The sequence below is a fragment of the Drosophila hydei genome, unplaced genomic scaffold (genome assembly GCF_003285905.1).
Source record: "Drosophila hydei strain 15085-1641.00,03,60 unplaced genomic scaffold, DhydRS2 tig00008135-arrow-pilon, whole genome shotgun sequence".
NCBI classification, from domain to species: domain Eukaryota; kingdom Metazoa; phylum Arthropoda; class Insecta; order Diptera; family Drosophilidae; genus Drosophila; species Drosophila hydei.
Window position 1 is genome coordinate 1,551,321 of NW_022045844.1, and position 19,680 is coordinate 1,571,000.

Consider the following 19,680-nt stretch of genomic DNA (forward strand, 5'->3'; position numbering starts at 1 on the left):
AAAAAATGGAACAAAAAAAACGCAACAGCCCGCAGAATCTAGAAATCCACAATAGTTTTTTTCTTTTACGAGGCTCAACCGTTATCTAAATGGTTTATTTCACCTTCCCTCGACTTGTGGCCGGTAGAGCAATAAATTAATCAAAACTCGAGTGCGACTTCAATTGTAAACGAGTGTCTGGTTTTCTTTGGAAAATTGCAGCTCACACCTACACGCAGAGGCAAAGGCCGAAAGATCTGTAAATGATTTGTTTGACAACAAACACAGTGGGACACATACTCTGGACCTTTCGCAGAAAGGTAGCCAACCCAGCGGCGAGCAGTGTCGACCAGTGTCTATCAGTGCAAATGATCGAACACAGAACGTTGTGGAAATTGCAGCCGAAGATTATCAATATCGTCATCGTCGCCAGGCATCGCCTGTGTGGCCGCTCGAGTGGGCATCATTAACCTTTTAAATGCCAACAAAAACATTGAACTGAGCAAGGGAAGGAGAGACAAGCGACTGAGCGACTGAGAGACCTCTTTGCAAATGTCAAACGTCATGGCACTTATTGATGTTTGCTCAATACCAATCCGAATGCCCGTCTCGGCCCATTCCTCTGATCTTATAAGCCCGCACAAAGGGGTACAAAACAAAAGGACACCAGAAGCAAACGGCGACACACGCGCACACACCAATTATCACCCACCCCCATCAGAACAGAGTCGATTGCCCCTCACCCGCACTCTTCCTCACTCTAGTCGTCTTCGTCTTGGGCATAAAGTCAAACGTCATCGTTGACAGGCGAGTCATTGCTCAATGAGAGAGCCCTCACTCACATCGTCTCAGTGTTAATGAATAAGCAAAACAATAAAGTGAGACCATGTAATTTCAACAACAAAACGTTGTTGCCCATGCCTAAACGATCTCAGATTGTAAGGGCTGGTCAAATGACATACGCTACGAAATTATAATATATATCGAAATGAGTTTGGCAGTGGAATCTAATTAATGGAAATGCCTCTGGGATGAGCTGCGTTTTGAGATTTACTTGGAACGGAAGTAGGTAGAGAAATGCTTAATTGCTGTAAATGACGAATGCAATGGTTATCTATTCAAACGAATCATCGCCTAAGCTTTACATTCATTATTTAAGAGATTGTTTGAACTATTAAAACGCAATACTATTTAAATTCTGCTTTAAAAGTAATAGAACTGCTTTAGTTGGGAAAACAAGCAGTAGTTCAACAAAAAGCACAAGCCGTTTATAAAACTGCTTGCTTTTGAATTCATTTTAACAAGCAGCTTACTTATAAACTCATGTTAACAAAGCAGTTTCAATGTACAACTCAAATGTAACACTGAACTGAGCGCGATTTTCAAAATTGATATGTGACTTGCTATAAATCTAGTTTATAATACCGTGCATACATTCAGTATGTGTAATTTGAGTATTTATGCATATGCAAGTTAGTATATTATTGTACCGTATTTACATATTGCGAACAGCACCAACGTATTCAATAAGCTTACACTGCTTGCTTTTTAAGTAAGTTTTACGGACTGTTAAATAACATTGCAATGCCCACTGCTGTTATAGCAGTAGTTTCTAACTCTGTTCAAAGTAATTACTTTATTGGCAAGGTTAGCCACACCACAGATGAAGTGTTTGCGGCAATATCGCCCGATCCCTGCCCACACAAGGCAACAGTTAGACAATGCAACAATGCCGACAAAAAATTTGCCATAGCAACTGAGAAAATTCCGCAGTTGTTGTTTATTTTGGATACGACGCAGCGAAACAAAACAAATGTGAAGCAAGACAAACAAATTCAAGAATCTAAACTAAATAATAAACAAAAACGAACAAAAAGCTTTGTAAAATGTGTCAGCTAACATTATTTTTATACACAAACATTTAGCCAGAAACACTGTAGTCAAAAAATATATAATTTTTAAATTAGATATACATAAACAAAAAGTGTGAAGAGCCGCGCCAATAATGCCAACGATTCCAAAGCGTTTGCCCATGGGCAGCAAGGGCAACGGCGGGGATATACTCAGCAGTGTTGTCACACGTACCGAGGTCACCGAGATGCAGCTCAAGTGGCAGGATAAGCCATGCCCTGCCCCGGCCTGCCAACAGAACTTCTGGTGGGCCAGCCAGCCAAAGCCAATCAAAATCAAAGGCTGTCCCAAGTAAGTTTTGCACAGATTTATGGGCGGGCCCTGGGCGAGGGTAAATGGACATGCCTTCATAATGGCCACTGAGGTCAATGAATCCAGTTGTCGGCCTGGCCGGCTTATTGAACAAAGAAAATAGTAAATACAAAACAGAAAACAGAAAACGAAAGTTATGAATTGCGCAAATGAATTATTAAACACAAGTTGGCATGTTCGACGAGTAGCCGGACCCGAGTCAGAGGATAGGCTTGAGCAGGCACGCAAGGAATCTATATACATTAGAGGCTTGTGTGGCTTAAAACAGAAATTGACGCACTTTATGGTTATAAATGCCGTTAAATGCAAAAATAGACAAGCTGACATTGCGATACTGTGAGAATTTTAGACAATGGGTCACATAAAGGACATCTAAATGCTGTGCTATGAGAATGTGGAGCGAGAGATATCCTTGAAATGCCAGAAGAACTAGAATATAGACAAAGCTATAAACCTAATTTCAAATAATATTGAGAACTATGGCCTTCGTGTAAGACCATGGGCTGGGGGCTAGCAGCACCGACTGAGCACTTTCCCCATAAAACTTGCTTCTTCCGATTTCCCTACATATATGTCTCCAAGTAATTAAAAGCAGCCAAATAAGTGGTCTTCACTCTTATCAGCAAATCTTCCAATTGAATTATAGTGCTCAGATATTCTAATTGAATATAATGTTAAGATAGATGTTGCTGAAACAAGTGCCCACGAGCCCGTGGCTGTTAGTCCTTGTAGATGGCATCGCAATGTCAACTTTAACCTTTGGGACGGCCACGCCCCACTCTTCCGCGCCATTAGGCGACACGTCGATAGTTCCAAAGAAAAGGACATGACTAGGCGACGACTTCATTAATTCTGCTTATCAGCGGCGCACGTCAACTAGTTAAGGTGAAGCTAACGATTGACCTTGGCACAGGACAAGGCGATTCCGAGTAGGCGACAGCTACGCCTACTCCAATTGAATGTCAGCGAAATGCGTGAAGTCATCTTAGCTTAGGCATGTGTGAGGTGGGGGTGGGGAGGACTTTCAGGAAATGTGGCACTTGACAGAAACACCTCGTGGTGTTTGCCTCAGGCTCTGGCAATTTTCAAGGACATGCCACATAACGAGCTGCCAGGAAGCGCTTTTAATTGGAAACACGACCCAGCTGCGCAAACTTTTGCGAACTATTCGAATACATAATGCGGCATGCAAAAGGTTTCGGCCTAAAACCGATTTTGGCGGCATTTCAATTGTGCGGCAACAGTCGACAAAGGCAGTTAATTGCTGGCATATGCGAGGAACACCTCACCTCTATGGGTGGTTGGAACCCATGCAGCTGTTTGTATTGTATTTGTGTGGCGATTGACCATGCGATGGCCGAACTGGCGAGCGACTGGGCCGATTGCTGCGGTCATTTGGCGTTCGCCACTCGAACAGTGCGGTCTAACGCGTGCTCCTTGCCTTGCTCTGTCCAGCCACAGCCAAAGGACAAAGGGGCAGCAAAACATAAAAAAGAAGTATTGATTAAGTTTTCGGTGTTTGTATTGTGGCTATTTATACGCAGGCAATGTGTAGCAAGTGTTTTGATTGACAAAGCCAAAGAGTAACATGCCAGAGGGTAACGGCAGCAGCAATGAGCAGCACATAAATCCAGACCACTTCCCAGACAATAGACCGGAGCAGCGGGCACAGAACTTCTCGTTTGCCACCAGCTATCCCTATGCACCAGGACGAAGCACCAACAACTACAACGATTACAACAATAAAAGCATCAATCAGAAACCGGCTTACAACGTGCAACGCTATCAGAGTCCTTACAATTTCCAACACGTGGTCACCAACGCCTTCTCCGTGCTGCACAATTCCGTGGAGCTAGACTACGAGCAGAGCGCACAGCATTCGAAGCCCAACCAGGCCATAGTGCGTCCGATTATTCGGGAGCAGTCGGAACATGTCGATGAGCCCATTGTCGCTGCGGGCAGCATATCATCGAACCCGCCACTGACCACGCGCTCCTTCTTCTCGCGCAGCACACAGGAGGTGCGCAGCTTTGCCGATGAGCTGAGCCAGAAACTGCGCTTCCTGGCGCCGGACGAGAACTACGGACGCGGCGCCGGCAGCAGCGGTCATAGCAGTGCCACCGCCGCCACCGGCGCCTGGCTATCCGGACGTCAAATGGAACGACCACGCTTCGAGACGACTGTGCCCACGGGCATCTTTCTGCCGCCACCACACGAGCTGCAAATGCTGCCCGCGTCCATGTTGCGACGCCATGTCTATGCCTACTCCTCCTACCCCATGATCCTGCACAACTACTATGCCAGCAATATTAACAACAACAACAACAACAACAATAGTATACAGAATTCGAATCAGAACAAGGACAATAGTCGCCAGATATCGCTGAATGATAAGGAAAATAACAAAGCCTCCACTAGGCAAAATGGTGTGCGTGCCACGGCGGCTGTGGCAGCGGCCGCTGCTGCCGCGGCCTCCAAAAACGATGCCTCTTCGCTGGCCGGTGGTCTGCACATAACCAAGGCGCAGTTTCAGCAACAGCTGCAGCAGCGACGCAACTTTAATAACGACAAGAGGTAATAAAAGACCGGGCGCCCCATTTATCCGCCAGAACAAAGGGCAAAGAATGCCCGACTAGGATATACCCAGCATTTAGCACATGCCTCTAAAGTAATACTAAGGTCCGAATATCTGAATTGGTTATAGTCTTTAGGGAAATGTGAGAGGTGTTTAAGCCTACGAAAACTTCATTAGTCTAACTTAATGTTTGGATAGACGAGCAATCAGGCAGATCAAAAACAGCATACCCTGTTCACCTTTTCAATGGGTAGAATAACTGTGCAAGCAATCCTCCTGCCCACCCTGCCGAAAGCAAGAAATGAGCTAACTGCTCCACAAAATATTTCCATAAATTCAAATGAGAAGCGGCTTGGGGGTCAGTCGCTAACTTTGGGGCTGCCCAGTGGCGGTGGTGGTGGTGTTGTTTTAGTGGCTAAGTCGTTAGTCAAACCACCTGCTTATCGATTGCTGCGTCAACAATTGAATTGAAAATGTTTTTTCTTTCAATTCCCTAGAAATTTTAAAAGTCCGAATGCTGATTAATTTATTTGGCGCATTCGTTAGTCAATTGGATTTTCCGCGCAAGGACATCGGACGGACATCAACATCGACATCGTAATGTGGCATGCAACGCGCCTATTTCCCTGTAACGTTTACTCTCCTCTCTCTCTCTCTCTCTCTATTAAATAATTTAAATCAAGATTTTATTGGCAACAGCTAAAGCGAAAAAAACAGGAGAAACAAGAAGAACTGGACGGAAATTTAGCTTAAATGCCATATAATAAAAGCTGAAAAAACTGAGTGTAGGATATGAGGCAGCAGGACATTATGCAGAGGGCATATGTGATACGTATATATATATATATATATATGAGAATATAAATAGCTTATATCGGTATGAGCTCTAGGGTCTGTATACATGTACACCAAATATTATTTGTCGGCCAATGTGTTGCCTACTTTTGCTTTGTGTACATATATATATATATTTACATGCAGAACATGTAACAGATGTAGAATGAATAGACATTTTGTTATAAATGGACTCAATTTGATATGCGGTAATCTGGTCCTAGAGATATAATATATATATGCATATTAGCTTTCCCCATATGTTATCCATCAAAGATAATCGTTAAATATGAATGACAGTGCATATAGCCGCTCGAATTCGATCATGCCTATATCATAGCTTCTAATACATATATAAAAATGTGTCCGATGCAGATTCGAAAACCTTTCACAAAATGTATTCAAATTTGTAATTACTAAAAAAGGCTTCAAAGCTTGCAGCTTTTATATATACAACAGATATATATATATATATATATATATATATATATACCTATACCTATCAGATATGTCTATATGTCTAAACTTAAGCCCTCACAACGTACTCCTCTTATTTTGACTATATACACTGCTATACAGCTATTGAAGTCGTAGCTGTGGTTGATTACTTTGCGCTTCAGGACCCAGACCCCGTATAGTAGACATTTACTATTTGGCTGTGTGCTGCTTGGCTGAGAACTTCAATGTGACTTCCTGTTAGTGGGCCACTTCTCTGCGCCAACAAACTCTAAAAATTTGCATAGGTCACGAGTTCAGGTTCCAGGCTCGCTAAGGAGTGCAATGTCTGACAATGTTATATATGTGTATTTAGCTATACCTCTATACCACACACACACACACACACATTACACACACATATACATATATATATGGATGGCATCTAAATAAGCAAGTCATAAATTACTGACCAGTCCAGGGGCAAATGGCTAGAGTCCTCTTTAAGCTTTTCTAGCAAGCGAACTTTAAGACCGCTTTACAAAGCTAGAAATGTGCTATGGACTAAGTTACTCTGCCCATTGACCCAAAAGTGTAGTGAACTTAACGGAAATTGATTCGAATCGGAGATGGCTTGACAAGCTAACGCCTCCAATTGAGGCAGGGGGCGGAGCAGGGTGACACGTGATGCACTACACAAATTTGATGTTTATCGCGTTAAGAGTGCAACAGATTTTGGGTCTGAATAAGTCTGAATGCTTCCGAGGGTAGCCCCGTTGTAGTTTGTTGAACTGGGTCGAGGTTTACTAATTGCCGGCTGTAACTCTGTTGTAACTCTTTCTAGGCCCGTCGTGCCACCGCCAGAGCCTTATATGAACATGATGTACGACCGTCGCGTCATAAAAGGAAGCAACTTTGGTACTCCGTCAATGCTGGTGAGTGGTAATTGTGACAGCAGCAACCCTGACCCATGAGTAATTGGTGTTTTTCCATATGTAGGCGGAGGTGGATCCATTTGACAAGGCTGCTGAGCTACGGCGCCGCAATATGCTGCGCAAGCGTTCGATTCAGTGCCGCAATCAGCGCAATGTCTTAGGTACACCGCCGCCAGTGCAAGGTAGAAAGCACGAACAATTACAAACGGAGAAGTATTTGGAAAAGCTGGTGCAACGCCCGCCAGAGTACACAGTGGACACACAGACAGATCTGTTTCTGGAGAAGCCGCCTACGCCACCCTATGTGCCTGCAAAGGTCGGAGTCGATGTGGGCACCGAGATTGGCGAAGGCGAACTGTTTCACTTTGATGCAGAGGCTCAGCCGATTATTGATGTCCTAGTCGATTCCTGTATAGAGCAGAGCATGCTTGAGGTGGCTCACGAAATGGAATTGGCTTCGCTGCGTCGCAAGCAGGAAGAGTAATTACAAAAAAAATTTTAAATAGTTGGTTCCTATATAATAATATATTTTGCTTACAGATTCCTGGCTCAACGCGAGGCAGAGCTGGCCGAATTGCGTCGTCTGGAAGCCGAAGAGCTGCGCTTGCAGGCTGAGAAAGATCGTCGCTTGCGCCAAGATGCGATTGCCAAGGAGCTGGATATGGAGATGCAGAAGAGTGTTACAGCGGCTAAGCTATTACAGGGACATATTGCTAGTCTAGTGCCCGAGGTGCTGGAGAGCATTGAGCCAGCCAGCGATGCTGTAAAGAAGGAACAACTAATGAAGGAAATTTGCCCCTGGCTATCTGAAGAGGTGGCCCAAGAAGTTGGCCACATTGTGGACTCTCGCGAAATACTTACAGCCATTATATTGGAAATTATCAAACAACGTGCATCAGCCTACATTGGCTTCAAGGAAGACGAGCCCGAGCCATCAGCCTCGGATGTCGGCATTTGCGAAGAGGAAGGATGCACACTCGATGATATGGAGACATGTCCATGTGAACCGGAAAGCGAATATTCTGAATGTCCAGAGCCCCAGCCAGATCCACCGCATCTGTGAGATGTGGGGCCTAATTAAAAATATAATAAGACATGACTTGGTTCAGTTAAGTTTTGAGTTTGAGGTCTACCCGATGGCCGTTAAGTGCGCATACTAACAAATTCATAAAGCTGCATTGTAATTGTGTCTGGCAACAAGCGTATGTAACTCGGTCGCTTGCTGCCACACACAATTTCATTAGCGCGAAAACTGTTGCATCAAAAGTAAGCAAACATTGTTAAAGGTTTATGTTTTACCAGAGTATTCAGCAATAAAGAAAAAAAAGTAATACGAAATTTTGATAATTGACAAAAACCGTTATTAGGGTAGTGTTGTAAAGCACAACCATTTCTACTTAATTTCATTTGGTATTTTGGTATTTTCATTTTACTTTCGGTATTATTGAACTTTTTGTTTGCAGTCACACCGATCCATCAAAACAATCCAGTCCAGCATGTCCAAAATATTCACACCCACAAATCAAATACGCCTTACGAATGTGGCCATTGTGAGGCTGAAAAAGGCTGGGAAGCGCTTTGAGATAGCCTGCTACAAAAACAAGGTTTTGTCTTGGCGCAACAACAGGTAGGGGATTAATATTAATCGAGAGTAGCAGAACTCAAATGTAAACGTTTGCCACAGCGAAAAGGACATCGATGAGGTCCTGCAAACACACACAATCTTCACCAATGTGTCGAAGGGACAGACAGCTAAGAAGGAAGAACTGCAAAAAGCATTCGGCGCCAAAGATGATACGGAAATTTGCAAGGAAATTCTCAGTAAAGGCGAATTGCAAGTCTCAGAGAAGGAGCGCCAAAGTGTGCTGGACTCACAGCTTAACAGCATTGTCAACAGTGTGGCTGCACTTTGCGTAAATCCCGAAACTCGCCGTCCTTATCCAGCCACCATTATAGAGAAGTCTCTGAAAGACGCACACTTCAATGTCAAGATGAACAAGAACACCAAGCAAAACACATTGGAGGCCATCAAAATCCTACGCGATCATATGCCCATTGAACGCTCCCGAATGAAACTGCGCGTAAGTTTTGCGGGCAAGGAAGGTGGCGGCAAGTTGAAGGAATCCGTTGTCAAGCTGGCCAATGCTGTGGAGCATGAAGAATGGGACGAATCAACGCTGCATTTGACTTTGCTAATCGATCCCGGACAATATCGGGTTATAGACGAGCTGGTGCGGAACGAAACTAAGGGTAAAGGCCTATTGGAACTGCTGGAACTCAAAGAAGTTGTGGAGAGCGATGAACTTTTCTAGGTGCTATATAAAAATCACTTGTATAAAATATATAGTTGGTTATTTATGTTAACGACATTTTGAATGCATAAAGATTAAACGGTGTGGCGATCCTGTTGCTTCATTTGCGCTTCTTCAAGTTCTCAAAGCGACGCGACAGTTCATCAAAGTCAATTTCATCATCTTCGGGCTTCTCATTGCCTGGAACATCGGGCAGATCGCTAGGGACATTTGGCAGCGAGGGCAAATCCATTGGAGGTGGAGCACTGGGCTGCTCCGGGCCGCCAGGCGGCAACTTTGAGCGTGGTTGTGGTTTCGGTTTATTGGCATTCTGCAGAGATAAAAAGGATATATAAGTCTAATATAATTCTAATCGGGAGTCAGCAGTAAGTGCAAGTCGCGTGGTCAAGATCAAAACGAAGCTGACCTGCAAATTAACAGGATTAATCGAGGAGTAACGTGGCGGTGGATCATTTGGCGGTTTGGGGCGCTGTTATATGCAAAATAAAAAGTCAAAATTGAAATCATAAATAGTTAAAATTATAAATAACACAGCGGAATATAAATACATATATCATAAGCACGAAGACGAAAAGCAAATACCACGACCATTATGACTCATTACTACACTTACTCGCAGATTGTGACGTCACAAAGAAACGACAACGGTACATTTTGAGTTAGAGCGAGTGGAAAAGTAGAGGGTAAACGAAAAGCAAAGTTAGTTATGAACCATGTCCAAGCAACCGACTCAAAGCTAACATACCAAAATATTTTCATCCGGACTGCCAGAGCCATCCGATTGCTCATTCTTGGTTTTATTTTCGTGCTGAAATTGCGCAATCATGCAGGAACATGCCAAAAGCTGAGCTCGACAACTACATAGGTATCATTAATTAAAATTAACTTACATTGATGAAATTCGTATTCAAATCCTTTTCCTCAGCGCACTTTGCCTGAGCGGAAGTCGATGGTGGCGGCTGGTTGGGCGGTATATTGTATGCAAATGGTGGCGGCGGCTGCACTGCAGCTGGAGCGGCATATGCTCCTCCTCCCCCTCCACCACCTGAAGGTGGATAATTGAATGGCTTACTACTGGGAGGCACTGGCATGTCCGGCAGCTGTGGCATTGGCGGATAACCAATGAAACCCATTTGCGGTGGAGCAGGTGCCCCGCCTCCGCCACTAAGATTATTACGATCCGACAAATCGATTAGATGATGCTGCTGCTGATCAGGCTGCTGTTGCTCCTGCATCACCTGTGGATCTGGCTCGTATTCAATGTTATAGTTCTTAGCAATGGCTATCAAGTAGTTCTCTACAAGCAGCTTGGGAGGCGCCTGCAGTGTCAGCTTATGCATCAGCTTCTCCGAAACGTAATGTTCGCCAGTTGCAGTGCGCGAATGCTCCGCGAACTCTGGCCCATACTTGTGAATGAAGATGTCGGAGATGACCTTCAGTTCGCCAATGTCGCTTTGCAAACGAGGACAAACCCAAACCAAACTGGACACAGGCTCGGCTATGCCAGCATCCAGCTCCTTCATTTGTTGAATCAGGCCAAAGCGTGCAAGCAACAGATCGCAGTACATCTCAACAATTTCCATGGCCTCCACCAGATAATCCTCACTGACAACGAATCAAACTATGAATTCAACTTATCTGCTTACTATTGGTATGCAGCTACCGTATGATGTGCTCCACCCTAATACGAGCTCTCTCTGTTTTGCCTGTAGCGAGATAGTCGGCAATTTCCTTGCGGGACTTTTGCGTGATCTCCGACTTCTTTTTTTCCAACAATTTGAGACGATTCTGCGCTAAACGCAGATTCGTCTTAAGTTTGTTATAGTTGGGGCCACTGGAGAACATCTTGTCACCTGTAGCTGAATTCCGTATCTACTATTCACTATAATTTTGCTCCCTCGATGATTCACTGATTAGGGAAAAACAAACTCTTTGTGTGACGACATAATTTGGAGCTGCCAACCGGAGGGTCAGAAAATGCATCAAATTTGACTGAATTAGGAAACCGTTTTGTATATTGGTTCTTATGCATATTTCAGTCATTTAATTAATATAATGTCATAACTAGTTTATTGTTTTCAATTTTGTTATGTTACAATACTTTTTTAATATTAAAAATATTTTCGAAATAGATCAATTGCGATTGATCAAATAATTACCGCTTCCACCCTTTAATCGCAATTTCAGGTATCAGCTCTGCCAACTTACTAAAAATATATAGCTACGTATTTTTACCCATTGCTTCGCTGACTGTTGTTGCTTCATCTTCCTCTTCAAAATAATTCGCAAGAGCTGCGCGCTCCTTTCGCGCTGCACAAGACATCGTTCAAATTGCCATTAATTCGAATTCTAATCATCAAAATAAAGTGTGCATTAGGACAAGTCAACCATGTGGCCAATGTGTTTTATAAAGGCAAAAGTGTCGGACACACGATTTGTCAGGAAAATTGTGAAAATTAAGAAAACTCCAGTGATAAGTGGCTTGCGGGCATTTAGTGGTCCCGCAAATTTGACTCACTGCCCTACATGCCAAATAGAGGTACCACTATACATTAGACGTAAACGCGCCAGAAGCAAACGTCGATAAAAGTGCAAAGCAAAACGCAACACTGAAAATGTTTGTAAACAGCTGTTAGTCAAAAGGCCGCCAGATGGCGTCACCTCATCTTGCTTGTTGGCATTGCCAGCTGCGAGTAAACGCCATATTTGATTCTGCCTCGTCGCTTTGGTGTTTGTTAAAGAAAGCGAATTTTCATGCCAAGCATCTGAGGCATATTTTGACTGAAATTCACAGATAAAAGAAAATGATTTAAATATTCTGTGCAAATGCGTCTGTGTATCCTATCGTGAGTTGTAAGGCGTAGCAACAACTGCAACTGGCTAAGGCTCAAAAAGGTAAAATAATATGAATGCAAAAAGGAAAATTGCGCTGCTGCCTTACGAGGCATGTGACGTCACAGACATACACGCACTCGCTGCGGACCAAACAATACATGGCGCAGATCTTACAACAACAACATGTCTTCCTTGCAGCGTTCGCCATGGAACAGTACATAGTACATAGCAATAGTGAGGACATGGAAATGAAGCCCGTCTATTCGGACCTGCAAGTAGTGCAAGTACCGCACGACGAAGTGAGCGTAAGTAAAAAAAATAAAGCACAACGTGGAACTGCGAGCTAATGCTTCTATCACAACAGTCTCTTGTGCTGCAGGACGATCAACAGCTCGTGTTCAGTGATCAGCAGCAAGTTGTCTACCAGACCACCGCCCCCGCGCAATATCAGCAACCCCAACAGACTACAACTGCGAGCCACTATATTATAGGCGCTGAGTTGCAACAGCAACAGCAGCAGGAAGTGCAACAACAACAGCAGCAGCAGCAACAAGTGGTAATGCACCATCAACATCAGCAGGTGCATTATCAGCAGCAACAGCAGGAAGTGCAACAGCAGCAGCAACAGTTGCGTCTGGAGCAACAGCAGCAATATGTGCAACAACCTGCCATTCAACATACACAGCAAATCTACTACACATCAGATCAAGTGCTACAGCCCAACACGATTGTGCAGCATGCATCGATGCAGCAACTGCAACAGCAGCAACAACAAAAGAAGCAGCAGCAGCAAGTGCTGCAACAGCAACATCAGCAACAATATCAACAGCAACAACACACCGCCTATCAACAACAAACGACGCCGCTGGTCCAGGCGGCACCCCAGCAACAGCAACAGTTGCTGCAAAGTCCGCAACACCAACAGCAAACGCTGCAGCTGCAAACGTCGCCAGCACAGCAACAACAACCGCAACAACACCCACAGATTGTCTACCGCATGACAACCACGCAACAACAGCAGCGACAAATAAGCGTAAGTACTTACCATAATTGATTAAAGCTACGAAATACATCAAATCAATACTCAATATCTTAATGCTATTATGAATTCAGTATATAGATATTCACTCAAAGCAAAACTATAAACTTACACTAACTTGGGAATTGAGACCCAATCCTACTTAGATTCATTTTCTGACAATTTCAGTTAAACGATATATATGGAATGTCATATTTTTTGTTTGACATACGAAACTGTAACTCCAAATTTTGACATACTTAGCGAAACCTTTTATTATCCGACTTTTAAGTCGAAATATCTGCAAAGCTCAATGCAGTTTTGAACAAAACATTAACAATTACGCTAAATGCTTTTTTATCACTATTATGTTTATTTGTGAGTTATGGTGAATTATTGATTTAATATACTGATGACAATAACTTGCTTGCAGATGCTTAACAACACGCATGTAATTGTGCAACAGCCCACTGGACAACAGGTGTTAATACAAGCGCCGCAGCATCAGGAGCTGATTATGCGACAGGCGACTGGCATACCGCAGCAGAGTATTAATATTCACGCATACAACAATCGCGTAGTGTACGCCACATCGCCACAGCAGCAGCAGCAACAACAGCACGTGCTGCAGCAGCACGTACAGCAGCAACAGCAGCAGCAGCAACAACTTCATCTACAGGCACAAACCACACATCTTGTGCAGACGCGAGTAGTGCCACAGCAAACGGGCAACGTAGTCTATCAGCAAGTACAGTTGCCTAAACCCACGTTACAGCAGCAACAGCAGCCGCAGCAGACTCAGCAGCAGCAGCAGCAGCAACAACAGCAGCAACCACAGGGACAGGTTCAGGTGCAGCAACCGCAGCTGGTGACCACAGCCACAGGCACACAATTGGTGCGTTCCTCATTCCGAGGGAAAACAACCCGTGGGGGCGCCATCATAGCCAGGCAACCCACTGGCACTGTGATAGCAGCGCGCCCTGCCCTAACGCCTACTATTGTCCGGCATATGCGTCCGCGTGGCGGTCTGCAGACTGTGACCGGTGGCATTGTGCGCAGTGTGCGACCACAAGGCATGCGACCCACTCGCACCCAGCTGGTAGTGCAGACCACTGCTGCTGGCGATGGTCAGACCATGCAGCTAGTGACTCAGCCGCAGATGGCCAAGCAAATAACTATAACTAACTTAGGACAGCCAACGGTAACTGCGCCGGGTCAGCAGATGCAGCCACGACACGTTTATCGGCACGTGGTAAGCGAATCGGGTCCTAACCCGCAGCAACAGCAACAGCAGCACCAGCAGATGGTCTTAATGCGCCAACAGCCATTGCGCTATCGACCTACTCAAACGGCAGCGGCGCCTACACCGAATTCAAACACAATGGGGTTGGACCTGGAGGAGAGCATACAGGCCGTGATGGTAAAGAAGGATCCGCAGCAACAACAACAACAACAGAAGCCAGCGACAGGATCTATGCAAATGCAGCTGCCTCCAGCTGGCAACACCACATTAACCACCTACTATCAACAGAGCTCAGCCACCAATAGCAGCAGCGAAGAAGAACAGCAACAGCAGCAGCAACAACAACAACAACAGCAGCAGCAACCACATCAACTGCAGCCGCAACAGGCGCAGCAACCTGGTGTACGGACTGCTAGCGGCGCCACCATGAGTCTGTCGGAATACAAAAAACGTCAGACCATGGCAAGCTCACCGGCTCCTACAGCACCGACCGCCGCTGGGTCGACGGCCATGCGACCGGCAACTGCGCCTGGTACTCTGGTTCGGTCGGTACCTAAGTTGGTGCCACAGCCTCAAACCACACAGCAGCAGCCCAATTCAACTGCAACTCGCATCTTGCAGCCTCAACGAGTGCTTGCCACAGCGCCAGCCCCGCCCCATGCGTCCTCTGTGCAGCAGACATCGCACAACAACTACGAGATTCATTCGCAGCACGTGCTGAATAACCGGGCCGGACAACCCATCGCTGATCGCGATCGCAATAGTGCCAAAATGTTGGTTATTCTAGCCTCTGGGGAGCAGCGATTGATAACGTTCACGCTGCCACGGGAGTCATGCACCGTGCAGGATCTGCTAGAGCAGGTTTGCGTGCCCTTCGACAATAGCACCACCATTCAATGTGTGGAACATCACGGCGCCAATGTGGACTTTGTAGTTACGGTTGGGTTTTCCGTAAACGAATCTGCCAGCGAGCTGATTTCACGCGCCGAGGAGAGTCTACAAATGAATCGTCAGCAGGAGAACGCCGCTGCAGCAGCAGCGGCAGCCACAACTGCAACAGCAACAACAACCACCCCTGCCTTTAATCCACAATCGACAGCAGCGAATTCTGGAGTTACGGATCAAGCCAAGCGTGATTCAGCAAGCACCAACACAGGCTCCGCATCCCCGGCTGTGATTGCACCATCGGAAGGACCCAAGTTGATTGACGGTTACTATGCTGTCTGTCAGCTGTGCGGCTTCACGGGCATGGATCATGCCAAGTGCGAACGATGCAAACGTGTTTTCCAGGAGCCACCCAAACGGAAATCCTATGTAACTAAGTCTTCGAATGCAGCAGCAGCAGCCATAGGTGGAGCAGGATCGTTAGCCGGCGACCCAGCAACGGCTGCTGACAAGAAACGTGAGTTAGCACGTCTCAATAAAACGGTAGTCGGCGTTGGCGGCTCTTACGCTGCAGGTTCAACCACCGTGCGAGGAAGGGGCATGGCCATCAGAGGCGGACGGACGCGCAGCGGTCGACGAGTTGCCGAGGCGGATCCCGTTGTCTTGCTCAGCAGTGAGGACGAAGCTGAACAGGATGAGTCCAATGGCAATGCTGGCAATGTAAGTAGAGACTATCATTTGTATTATGATACAAATTAATCGTCATATTTCGTGCAGTTTCCCGCCAACAATGCAAAACGTAATTCAAATGGAAGTGTTAATCAGCTGCCTGCCGCTTTTGCCTGTGATCCAATACTAACCGACGTAGACGAGGAAGCACTGTACAAAGGTAAGTTTAAAGCAAGAGCTATATATATTTGGTTTTAATTGGAAAGACTATTTAATAAGTTTAAGTGATCAATTAATACTGTAATGACAGTCATAGGAGGAAAATTAGTTTTGCATCCCTGGCTCTTTTTAAATTGCTATATACATGCTGGGCCGTAATTTGATGTTGGCAATACTGTTGAACTTACATTTTGAGACGCTAGAGGCCGCTTGAACACCACGCCATTTTTCTTGCCAGAGAGTGCGAAAGAAGAAGCATAGTACAAAGCGAACGCGTATTGGACAAGTTAACTAGTTGTGTATTGCATTGCAAACTGCAATTTCTTGAGCTCTTTAAAGTAGTTTCCTTTTTTTAACTTGTTATGAGCTTAAATTAATCATATTATATTAAATCAAATAGTTTAACAATGGGAGATAATGGTAAGCAACACCTAGGCAGCAATAAACTAGCAGTGAGAAAAAAATGTGACTGCGACTACAGCGGCTTGCAAAATGCAGCCACATGTATAAAAAAAAGTGAAACTATGTATATACTTATGTTTTAACACTAATCACTATAATATTCCATTGCAGACTTTGTGCGAGGAGATGTTAGTGATCTTTCCGATATTCCCGATGGCGAATCATTCACCACCGAATTGACCTGCAAATGTTTGCGTCTAATGCCGTATCGTTTTATGATAACGGAACCGGTAAGTACATATTCCTAATATTCATATATTCGTATTGATAAACATTAATAAACCTTTTTTTTTTTGTGTAGATCAAATTCACCTCTAAGGGCGTTCGGATTACTGGCGTACTGCCCGATAAGGATGAAAAATTTGTTTTGAACATCTACAAGCATGAGGTTATAAAGGTTATTGCACACTTTGCCAGCTATGAGCAAGCGCAGCCGCTGGTCACGCTCTATATGCTGAAAACATGCGCTCAGTATGTGAAGTCGCAGCTGCAGCTACCTGAAGATACGCCCAATGAACGTAAGTAGAACACAATAAGATTTCGATTACACTTATAACTGTTTTATCTGTCAAACATTCATCTATAGAATTCGGCGTCAAATGGAATGGCAGCTTTCATGAACGCCGCTTGATATTGCTGTTCGATACAATCAGCTTTTCGGCTCGCGAAACTCTCAAATCTATGTTTAGTTTTCTGGATGAAATTTCAGCGCGTGATGCTGCGGAAATATTGGAACGTATCGCCGACTCGGATCGCAAGGCACTGGACAAGCCTACACAGCTGGCCCCGCGTCAGCTGCGTCCCGATGAGCAAGTTAGTCTGCTAATGTATCCGCCCAAGGGCACTGGTGGACTCTGTATACGTATGGAGGATTTCGTTTGCCTGACAAAGGAGTCGTATTTGAATGACATTATCATTGATTTTTATCTGCTCTGGCTACGCAACACCATTATACCGGAGGCTCAACGCGAGCGTACTCACATTTTTAGTACATTTTTTTATAAGCGTCTTACAACTCTAACACGTCCGACGGACGTTAAGCAAACAGCTGCACAAAAACGTCATGCTCGAGTACAGAAGTGGACAAAGATTGTGGATATATTTGATAAAGATTTCATCATAGTGCCCATTAACGAGCAATCGCATTGGTTTCTCGCTATCATTTGCTTCCCCTGCTTAAAGGGTCCCGTCACCTTCGACACGAATCAGCCTGTGGAGCCGCAGCATTTGAAGCGTGCTCGTGGCAAGAAGGTTGCTTTGCAGATTGGTAACACAACAATCACGCCGCTGTCCAAGCGAGAAACTGTCACTCTGCCGACCATGCCCAGCGAAATATGTCGGATTGCCGACGACGAGAGTGAACGCGATGAGGCTGAAGGCGATGACAGCGACATGGCATCGGAGGTTAGTGAAAACTCAAATCCACCCATCAGCAAGGAGGCGACGGCTGCGGCTCCAGCTACGCCTGCACCCGCGACAACTTCTGGACCCGCACGTGCCACAAACGAAGACGTGCCGGCTGTGAAGCAGCCCTTAATTTTAATATTTGACTCTCTGGCGGGTGCGTCACGTAGTCGAGTGGTAGCTACGCTGCGTGATTATTTGACATGCGAATACAAGGTGAAGAAGCCGGATGCGCAGGCGCACATCTTCAACAAGGATAACATGCCGGGACATTGCGTCAAAGTACCACAACAGAACAATTTTACGGACTGCGGCCTGTATCTGCTGCAGTATGTGGAGCACTTCTTCAAGGATCCAATTAAGGATTACAGATTGCCAATCAAGCAGCTGACGAATTGGTTCGACTATCTAACTGTCACCAAGAAGCGTGAAGACATCGCCCAGCTAATACAGCAGCTAATGGATGAGAGCAATACACATCAGCCGCGTCTCATTTTGCCAGTAATCGAGTTTCCAACACTCAATGGTCAGCTGGTTGAGTATCCCGAAGAGACTGAGAGCGCCGAGTTTGAAGAGGAGGAAGGCCATGACGAGGAGGAGCACAACAGTGATGTAAGCAATTGACTCACCATTCAATCATCATGAAGATATACTCATTTTACTCTCTATCTTCTTACAGCACGAGGATAGCACGGCCACTGAAATGGAGGTGGATCCCACGGCTGAGGAACTGCAGCAGGCTCAGGCGTCCAAGTCGACCACACAAGCAGTCTCAACGTCGACGACAACTACAAGCCCCACTGTGATGGCGGGATCTACGACGCGCCGATTTGTGCTCAAGCGTCGCCTGCAAAATGGTGCCTCCGCCTCTCCAAGTAATAGCAACGGGGGAGAAGCCAACAGCAGCAATAACCAGTTGGTTCCACAGCTGATTAGCACTGCCTCCCCGCTCAGCAGCAATAGCAGTACACCCAGTGGTGGCGCTCTTTTAACTAAAGGTGTTGCCAGTGTCGGTACCGGCAGCCTTAAAATTCGCAAGATCGAACAGTAGCATACGGGCACCGGCTCAGAGCCAGTCGCAGAGATGCCGCCGCTGCAGCTGCTGCAAATGTTGCGCCCACTGTAAATAATAAAAGCAAAAATTATTATACAAACAATACAACAAAAATATGCCCAACATTTCTTAAATTAATATTAATTATAAAAAAAAAAAACAAAACGTCAAATATATTGAATAGTGAAGTTAAATGGGAAAACTCCATTTGTTTCTGTATCGACTACATGGCTGCTTTTACTACGTTGATGTGTGGGTGGGGGAATTTTCGTTTTCTAATGCCCCTGTGCCGCCCTTACCCAAGAACCAGTTTGCGTTCGCCATGTAAGCTAGAATATCTACCATGTATACGCTGTCAACGGTTTGCACACATATACATGGTAAGACTCCCATAGACTTTCTCCAACTAAACTCAATAAATGGCTAAATGCAGCTTAACTCTATATTTGCGCCTCCCCTCTTTGCTGTTTAAATGGCCACACTCTTAATATTAGTTGGAAGTAAGCGAAGTTTTAAGTGCGTGCACCCTCGGGCAGCTGTCATGTAGCTGATTAAGAATATACATGGCGAGCTACATGCGACGCACACATACACACGC

General features: G+C 45.2%; 4 protein-coding genes across 11 annotated transcripts; 3 read left to right on the forward strand and 1 right to left on the reverse strand.

Annotated features, from left to right (window-relative positions):
* Positions 1-1,984: 1,984 nt before the first annotated feature.
* LOC111601107 (radial spoke head protein 3 homolog B) lies at positions 1,985-8,336 on the forward strand. 2 transcript variants are annotated; one of them, XM_023317553.2, is made up of 5 exons: positions 3,734-4,501; positions 4,559-4,776; positions 6,891-6,981; positions 7,046-7,461; positions 7,522-8,336. In XM_023317553.2, exons 1-5 carry the CDS (start codon positions 3,791-3,793, stop codon positions 8,042-8,044), a joined length of 1,959 nt encoding a protein of 652 aa, XP_023173321.2. In that variant the 5' UTR covers positions 3,734-3,790; the 3' UTR covers positions 8,045-8,336. The 2 variants fall into 2 exon arrangements, with proteins under 2 accessions (XP_023173320.1, XP_023173321.2); XM_023317552.2 differs by lacking the exons at positions 3,734-4,501; positions 4,559-4,776 and adding an exon at positions 1,985-2,181 and having other exon boundaries at positions 7,522-8,330.
* Positions 8,337-8,444: 108 nt separating this feature from the next.
* LOC111601108 (ribosome maturation protein SBDS) lies at positions 8,445-9,375 on the forward strand. The gene is made up of 2 exons (XM_023317554.2): positions 8,445-8,608; positions 8,666-9,375. Exons 1-2 carry the CDS (start codon positions 8,478-8,480, stop codon positions 9,291-9,293), a joined length of 759 nt encoding a protein of 252 aa, XP_023173322.1. The 5' UTR covers positions 8,445-8,477; the 3' UTR covers positions 9,294-9,375.
* LOC111601106 (IST1 homolog) lies at positions 9,310-13,254 on the reverse strand. Of its 5 annotated transcripts, none has more exons than XM_023317547.2 (5): positions 13,174-13,248; positions 10,957-11,248; positions 10,184-10,898; positions 9,700-9,762; positions 9,310-9,603 (listed from the first exon to the last, which is right to left on the reverse strand). In XM_023317547.2, the coding sequence occupies exons 2-5, from the start codon at positions 11,136-11,138 to the stop codon at positions 9,394-9,396; spliced, it is 1,170 nt and encodes a 389-aa protein (XP_023173315.2). In that variant the 5' UTR covers positions 11,139-11,248; positions 13,174-13,248; the 3' UTR covers positions 9,310-9,393. The 5 variants fall into 5 exon arrangements, with proteins under 5 accessions (XP_023173315.2, XP_023173317.2, XP_023173314.2 ...); XM_023317549.2 differs by lacking the exon at positions 9,700-9,762 and adding an exon at positions 10,039-10,101; XM_023317546.2 differs by lacking the exon at positions 13,174-13,248 and adding an exon at positions 10,039-10,101.
* LOC111601104 (sentrin-specific protease 6) lies at positions 11,458-19,181 on the forward strand. Of its 3 annotated transcripts, XM_030225634.1 has the most exons (9): positions 11,458-12,188; positions 12,327-12,433; positions 12,493-13,161; positions 13,580-15,994; positions 16,052-16,163; positions 16,736-16,854; positions 16,926-17,142; positions 17,211-18,642; positions 18,707-19,181. In XM_030225634.1, exons 2-9 carry the CDS (start codon positions 12,335-12,337, stop codon positions 19,077-19,079), a joined length of 5,436 nt encoding a protein of 1,811 aa, XP_030081494.1. In that variant the 5' UTR covers positions 11,458-12,188; positions 12,327-12,334; the 3' UTR covers positions 19,080-19,181. The 3 variants fall into 3 exon arrangements, with proteins under 3 accessions (XP_030081494.1, XP_030081495.1, XP_030081496.1); XM_030225635.1 differs by lacking the exons at positions 11,458-12,188; positions 12,327-12,433; positions 12,493-13,161 and adding an exon at positions 13,355-13,524; XM_030225636.1 differs by lacking the exons at positions 11,458-12,188; positions 12,327-12,433; positions 12,493-13,161; positions 13,580-15,994; positions 16,052-16,163 and adding an exon at positions 16,413-16,582.
* Positions 19,182-19,680: the final 499 nt, after the last annotated feature.

Excerpts from the sequence above, each read along its gene's own strand:
- LOC111601107 (XM_023317553.2), top strand. The coding sequence starts at position 3,791 with ATGCCAGAGGGTAACGGCAGCAGCAATGAGCAGCACATAAATCCAGAC. Across the intron at positions 4,502-4,558 it reads TGATCCTGCACAACTACTAT|AACAAGGACAATAGTCGCCA; the intron begins GCCAGCAATATT and ends AATTCGAATCAG. Across the intron at positions 7,462-7,521 it reads CTGCGTCGCAAGCAGGAAGA|ATTCCTGGCTCAACGCGAGG; the intron begins GTAATTACAAAA and ends TTTTGCTTACAG.
- LOC111601108 (XM_023317554.2), top strand. The coding sequence starts at position 8,478 with ATGTCCAAAATATTCACACCCACAAATCAAATACGCCTTACGAATGTG. Across the intron at positions 8,609-8,665 it reads TTGTCTTGGCGCAACAACAG|CGAAAAGGACATCGATGAGG; the intron begins GTAGGGGATTAA and ends CGTTTGCCACAG.
- LOC111601106 (XM_023317546.2), bottom strand. The coding sequence starts at position 11,138 with ATGTTCTCCAGTGGCCCCAACTATAACAAACTTAAGACGAATCTGCGT. Across the intron at positions 10,102-10,183 it reads TGAATACGAATTTCATCAAT|CACGAAAATAAAACCAAGAA; the intron begins GTAAGTTAATTT and ends GCGCAATTTCAG. Across the intron at positions 9,604-9,699 it reads TTAATCCTGTTAATTTGCAG|AATGCCAATAAACCGAAACC; the intron begins GTCAGCTTCGTT and ends TTATCTCTGCAG.
- LOC111601104 (XM_030225634.1), top strand. The coding sequence starts at position 12,335 with ATGGAACAGTACATAGTACATAGCAATAGTGAGGACATGGAAATGAAG. Across the intron at positions 16,164-16,735 it reads CGAGGAAGCACTGTACAAAG|ACTTTGTGCGAGGAGATGTT; the intron begins GTAAGTTTAAAG and ends ATTCCATTGCAG. Across the intron at positions 18,643-18,706 it reads GAGGAGCACAACAGTGATGT|GCACGAGGATAGCACGGCCA; the intron begins AAGCAATTGACT and ends TATCTTCTTACA.